The sequence below is a fragment of the Penaeus chinensis genome, chromosome 8, assembly GCF_019202785.1.
Source record: "Penaeus chinensis breed Huanghai No. 1 chromosome 8, ASM1920278v2, whole genome shotgun sequence".
NCBI lineage: Eukaryota > Metazoa > Arthropoda > Malacostraca > Decapoda > Penaeidae > Penaeus > Penaeus chinensis.
Genome location: NC_061826.1, coordinates 13742385 through 13749263, shown reverse-complemented (window position 1 = coordinate 13749263; position 6879 = coordinate 13742385). Strand labels below are relative to the sequence as shown.

The window sequence follows — 6879 nt, the reverse complement described above, 5'->3', positions numbered from 1 at the left end:
TTCTTGGTATGGACATAGTGTCTGTTTCATTTTGCTTCTAAATTATCCCCTGTGAGCAAGGAATGGCCGGGGTCACCATCCACTGGCGGCGAGGGATTTGAACGCAGGTCAGCAAGATTGCTAGACGAGAACGCTACCGCTGCACCACACAGCACACAAGAGAAAGGGAGAAAGAGAGGGAGAGGGAGAGGGAGAGGGAATGGGGAGAAGGGGAGGGAGAGGGAGGGTGAGGGTGAGGGGGAGGGGGGGGGGAGGGGGGGAGTGGAAGGGGAGGGGGAGGGGAAGGGGATGAAGGGGAAGGGGAAGGAGGGGAAGGGAAGGGGAAGGGAAGGGAAGGGGAAGAAGAAGGGGGGGGAGGGGAGGTGGAGGGGGGGAGGGAAGGGAAAAGGGGAAGGGGAAGGAGAAGGGGAAGGGGAAGGGGAAGGGGAAGGGGAAGGGGAAGGGGAAGGGGAAGGGGAAGGGAAGGGGAAGGAGAAGGGGAAGGGAAAGGGGAAGGGAGAGGGAAAGGGAAAAGGAAAGGATGAAGAGGGGAAAGGGGAAAAGGTAGGGGAAGGTCTAATGGGAAAAAAAGTGGACGGGGGAAGGGGGAGAGGGAGGAGAAAGGGTTAAAGGGTTAGGAGAAAGAGGGGGAGAACGGGAAAAGAAAAGGAAAAGAAGGGAAGAGGGAATGGGAAATCATGAATGGGAGTTAGGAGGAAGGACAGACGAAGGCGAAAAAGGAGGAAGGGGAGGGGGAGAGGAGAAAGCAGGAAGAGGAGAGGAGAAAGAGTGAGAGGCGAAGAGGGCAAAGGAGCGGGAGAGAAGAGATGAGAGATGAGAATAACACGAAAACCAAGTAGGAAGAAGAGCTGACTCTTACGGTAGGTGGAATCGCAACAACATAAAAACCTAAAATACATAAATCAATCAATCAATAAATAAACTAATCACCATCGAAACAGAAACATCAACACCTATGCAACAGAAGTGCAACCAACAGTAACAGCAACCGCCAAAGAATCAGCCGGATGAGCACCTGCATCCTAAGAAACAAGGAAATTCCCCTGCTGCCCCCCCCCACCCCCACCCCCAATGGAGCTGGACTCTGTGACGTCACAAAGAAGAAGTGCCTTTCTTCTTCTTCTTCTTCTTCCTTCTTCTTCTTCCTTCTTCCTTCTTCCTTCTTCCTTCTTCCTTCTTCCTTCTTCCTTCTTCCTTCTTCTTCTTCTTCTTCTTCTTCTTCTTCTTCTTCTTCTTCTTCTTCTTCTTCTTCTTCTTCTTCTTCTTCTTCTGCTTCTGCTTCTGCTTCTGCTTCTGCTTCTGCTTCTGCTTCTTCTCCTTCTCCCCCTGCCCCACACTCTCTTCAGACGCCTCTTCCTATTTTTTTACTACTTCTCTTTCTTCATTTTCCTTTTCCTCCTCCTTATTCCTCGCCTCCTACTTCACCTCCCCCTCCCTCCCTCTCCCTCCCCCCACCACCATCTCCATCACCACCTCCATCACCACCTCCACCTCCACCTCCACCTCCACCTCCACCTCCACCTCCACCTCCACCTCCACCTCCACCTCCACCTCCACCTCCACCTCCACCTCCTCCTCCTCCAGCATTATGCAAAAGCCAACACACCTCCCTCTTTTTCTTTTAAGATTTCCTCAAGTCCTCCTCTCACCCTCCCCCCCACACACACACTCCTTCGTCATGGCAGGTGATCGGGAAACACAGTCCCTTCCAGCGATCTTGTGTTTGAGAAGTAGCCAAGAAATCCAGAAAGGAAAAAAAAAAAAAAAAAAAAATGGTTAGCCCGTCTGACCTTAACCATGCGCATCCGATGACCAAGACAAAATAATAATAATAATAATAATAATAATAATAATAATAATAATAATAATAATAATAATAATAATAAATAATAATAATAATAATAATAAATAAATAAATAAATAGATAAAATAAAATCACCCTGTTTGACCTCATCCATCCGATGACCCAGACCTAGTAGTGATGACAATACAATGGAATGGGGGTGGGGGGGGGCGCTGTGGATGGAGAGGGAGACAGAGGATGGCCAAGTGAAAGATAGGGGGAGGGGGACGGGGAATGGAGGGAGGAAGGGAGGAGATTGGAGGGAAGGAGGGAAGGAGATTGGAGGGAAGGAGGGAAGGAGATTGGAGGGAAGGAGGGAGGGAGGGAGTAGGACGGGGAGGGAGGAAGGGGAAGATGGAGGGAGAGAGGGAGGGAAGGAGGGAAGGAGGAATGGATGAAGGATAGGGATGTGGAGAGGAAAGGAAGAAGGGAGCGAGAAAGGAAAAGAGATAGGAAAGGATGGAAGGAGAGAGAGAGAGAGAGAGAGAGAGAGAGAGAGAGAGAGAGAGAGAGAGAGAGAGAGAGAGAGAGAGAGAGAGAGAGAGAGAGAGAGAGAGAGAGAGAGAGATAGAGATAGAGATAGAGATAGAGATAGAGATAGAGATAGAGATAGAGATAGAGAGAGAGAGAAGCGGGAAGGAGGCCGCCAAAGCCAACATGCATTAATCGCCAGAAAATAAAAAAAATAATCTTAAAATATAACCTCCTCCTCACCCACTACCCCCTACCCCCGCCTCGTTCTACCTACGTGGGAAATTCCGAAAAAAAAAGGAAAAATAAAAATTATTTTTCAATATAAAAAACATAAGACGATAATAAAAATACATGAGAAGCTCAATATTAGTCTTGAGGTTTACGTAAGGATGGCTATTTGCTTTGGGGGTGGGGGGTCGGTGGGGGAGGGAGGTGGGAGGGAGAGAGGAAAAAATAGAAAGGGGATTTTTCGACTGACGTTGCCTCAATCGATGTTTCGGTCAATAAGTTTTGTTTCTGTTTTTTTTTTTTGTTTTTTTACTTTATCTCTTCTCTTCTCTTCTCTTCTCTCCTCTCCTCTCCTCTCCTCTCCTCTCCTCTCCTCTCCTCTCTCACGTACTCACATACCTCTCGATTTCATTCAATTTCATTCCTTTCTTTTTATTTGCTTCCTTTTTAAACTCACTCTTCCCCTATCCCCTATCTTTTCTCTTCTCTCTCCCACTTACTCGCCTAACAATTCACTGATCTACTTACTCCCTCACTCCCATCCACTCACTTCGATTTCATCTTCCCCCTTCACTCAATTCTCGACCTTCCATCTTCGCTCCTTCTCCCAAGTGGAACTCCTGACCATGACCTCCTGACGTAATCGGTGCCATAGCGTGCCACAGTGCCACCCGATGACACAACGCTCAATGCCATAGGCGCTTTTCCGTTTCCTTATGGCGCAAAAGCTGCATTGAAGTCAACCGTAACATATCCGCAACTGAACGCCAAGTAGGAAAAGAGTGTGTGTGTGTGTGTGTGTGTGTGTGTGTGTGTGTGTGTGTGTGTGTGTGTGTGTGTGTGTGTGTGTGTGTGTGTGTGTGTGTGTGTGTACATGCGCACGAGTCACGAGGGAATGCGTGAATTGGGTAGTGGACTCACTCTCTCTCCCTCTCTCTCAATCTCACTCTCCCTCTCACTCACTCACTCACTCACTCACTCACTCACTCACTCACTCACTCACTCACTCACTCACTCACTCACTCACTCTCACACTTTTTTGACTCTATCACTTCCACCACCTCCACGCCAAGCCTTCATCCACATCTACCTCCACTTTCACCTTAACTTCTTCCACTGCATCATTATCATTGCCACCATACCAGTCCCCATTCCTATCCCATCTCCATCTGTCCCTATCCCCACCTCCTTATCCTTCCCGTCCCCCATCCCCATTCCCGTCGCCATTCCCATTCCCGTCCCCCATCCCCATTCCCGTCGCCATGCCCATTCCCATTCCCGTCGCCATGCCCATTCCCATTCCCATCTCCATTTCGTCCACATCCCGTCCCGTCGCCACCCTCATCTCCATTTCCATTCCCATTCCTATTCTCGTCCCCACTCCCCATTCCCGAACCCATCCCCGGGGCGACGTCGGTGTCACGGGCAACGCGAGAACCCGAAGGGCGCCGCGCGTCCTCCCGGAAGGACACCGCCATCCGTCCGGACGTAAGGTGGAGGAGGGGGGATGGGTGTCGTGGGGGGGGGGAGGGTGACAATGGCCGAAAGCTACGGGCCGGAAGTCGCCGCATGCGTCACAGGCGGCGCTGACGATCCGGATAGTGCAATGTTTACACCTCCAATCCCAAGGTTAAAACACACAAACAGGATACACACGGCATACATACATACACCCACATACGCCAAAAACCTTACTTGACCTCAGCTACCATGACCCCCGCTGGGAACATAGAGAAAAGCGATGGAAAGGAGAGATTCAGATCAAATTGTGTGTGCGTGTGCGTGTCACTGAGTCTGAGTGTGACTGAGTCTGAGTGTGACTGAGTGTGAGTGTGAGTTTGCGTGTGTAAACGTATGCTTATGTACAATATATACGTATATGAGGGGGGGAAGGACGGGACTCACGTGCGTACGTGTATGGGGGGTGACAATACATCCTGATACGTCATGTTATTTTTGGCACAACGTAATAACACGTGATTGATGTAAACGTTTTATTCAAATGAGCTTGAAATCCCAGATGCCGGATACATCATACTTCGGAGCCACCACGATTCATTACCCTATACAACCTGTAATTACCCCCCCCCCCCCCCCAACACCCTTTCTTACCAATAGTACCTGTAATACTGTCTATTCTTTTTATGAAACAATTGAAAATGACATTTAAAAAAAAAAAAAAAAATCAAGAAATTACAGTATTCTCTGACCTTTAACATTTACTGTGAGAAGTTTTTTCTACCCCCCCCCCCCTCCCACACACACACACAAAAGAAAAGAAAAAATGAATAAAAAAGTTGAACTGAAATTAAGGACAAAAAAGTACGACAAAGAGCAAGAAAATATTACAAGAAAAAAAAAGAATAAAAAGATAAACTTACGGATCAACACCCAAATCGAAAAAAATGAAAATACATAAAAAATAAGTAGAAAACACAGCATATAAAAAAATCAGGATCAGACACAAAAAGAGAGCACCAAAAATTTAAAACAAACATAAATCCTATTCCCACCGCCAGCTCCCTCTCTCCTTCCCTCCTTCCCTCCTTCTCTCTCCGGCCTGTCTCTGTCTCTGTCTGTCTCTGTCTATCTCGGTCTCGGTCTCTGTCTGTCTCTGTCTCTGTCTTTGTCTGTCTCTGTCTGTCTCGGTCTCTGTCTATCTCGGTCTCTATCTATCTCGGTCTCTATCTATCTCGGTTTCTGTCTGTCTCGGTTTCTGTCTGTCTCGGTCTATCTCGGTCTCTGTCTATCTCGGTCTCTGTCTATCTCGGTCTCTGTCTATCTCGGTCTCTGTCTATCTCGGTCTCTGTCTATCTCGGTCTCTGTCTATCTCGGTCTCTGTCTATCTCGGTCTCTGTCTATCTCGGTCTCTGTCTATCTCGGTCTCTGTCTATCTCGGTCTCTGTCTATCTCGGTCTCTATCTATCTCGGTCTCTATCTATCTCGGTTTCTGTCTTTCTCGGTCTATATCTGCCTCTGCCTCTCTTTCTCTCCCTCTCTCCGGCACAACCCTCGCGCCGACTCGTGTCCGGAAGCCAGCACATCTGCCTCGACCAAAGCCAAACCACTCCTTTGTTAGCCTGTCACGCCAAAGCCGCCGCTGACGAAATCCTTTCCCTACTGTATTAAAAAAAGGCTGGATTGCCGTTGAAACAATCAGTTTTATTTTTTTATGTTCTGTATTTGAAAAAAAAAAGTGTGTACTGTGTAGAATTTCGTGATTTTTACTTTCCATTATCGAAATCCCAAGCAGAAAAAAAATACAAATATGCATATACATTCTTCCTTTGTTAGGCAACATTCCCAGAACAAAGTCCCCGATAAGCAGTTCTTGCCACTTACTGAATTACTTATCCTCAAGCAACTCTGGCCTCTGTGCACACTCCCAACCAAGCCAAGACATGCAAAACTAGGTCACAAGGATCGTCTCTGACTGAATCAACAGTCGTAAATTATTCCCCCTCTTTTGTTCCCCAGGTGGAGCGAGCTGCAGCCGTCGCAAGGAGGCACTGGGATCAGGCGAGATACGTGCCACCACCTAGCACCATGGACGCGGGGAGACAGCACTCTTCGCACTGTGGTTTGTGAGCACGGTGTCAGCACACGCCTTTTCTCTTTGTTGGAAGCTTGAAGGGTTTTGTGAAAGCAGCCTCGCAGTTTCACCCGGCTCTCGAACGAAAACACGGCGATTCATTAACTAAGCTTGAGAAATCTGGTGTAAACTAAATGTACGTGTGCCTGTGTTCGGGAAAGTCTTGCGATTTTTGGGTCTAATTTTTTTTTTTTTTTGCGTGGATGCGTGTATTATGGAAATGTATGATTTATGAGAGCGATTGAGCAATGTCACGTGCAACAGACGCTGCTTGAACACACTCGGAGAGCCGAATCCCCCCTCCCTCCCTCGGCCACATTGCAAAACAGCGCCGCGTGAAGGGGCCCTGCCGACGCCTCGCACGCCGGCGACCTGCGACTTTCAACGAATACACTCTCCCTTCCAGACGTCCTCTCGGGGCCTGGCGACGCCCTCAAGAGAAGACAGACGCCAGCAACAAAGCCAACACCTGCTGTGGATGCTGCAGGGTACTCACCTGTTGTAGACGCGGCAAGTGGCATTGTTGACACGGTTGTCCGAGTGCCATCTGCGGCGGTCCTCGAAGGCATCCTTGATGGCGGTGATGCCCAGCACGAAGATGAGGGGCAGCATCGCCACCTCCTTCCCGAAGGCATTCACCGCCGGCACGAAGTTGAGCAGGACGATGAACAGGAAGTACAGATTGGCGAACCTGGAACAGAGAGAAAAAGAAAAAAGAAAAAAAGGAAATTAGCTTTAAGAA

The 6879-nt window shown here is 48.5% G+C and overlaps 1 protein-coding gene across 3 annotated transcripts in view; it reads right to left on the bottom strand.

Annotated features, from left to right (window-relative positions):
- The window catches only part of LOC125027743 (phospholipid-transporting ATPase VA-like), a 71909-nt gene that overhangs the window by 28325 nt on the left and 36705 nt on the right, over positions 1 to 6879 (bottom strand). For all 3 annotated transcript variants that reach the window (XR_007115060.1, XM_047616866.1, XM_047616865.1), the window contains exon 5: positions 6634 to 6828. Coding sequence is in view for 2 of the 3 variants with exons in the window: in XM_047616866.1 (XP_047472822.1) it covers positions 6634 to 6828 (195 nt within the window). In the remaining variant the exon portion in view is untranslated. The remainder of the gene's footprint in view (positions 1 to 6633; positions 6829 to 6879) is intronic.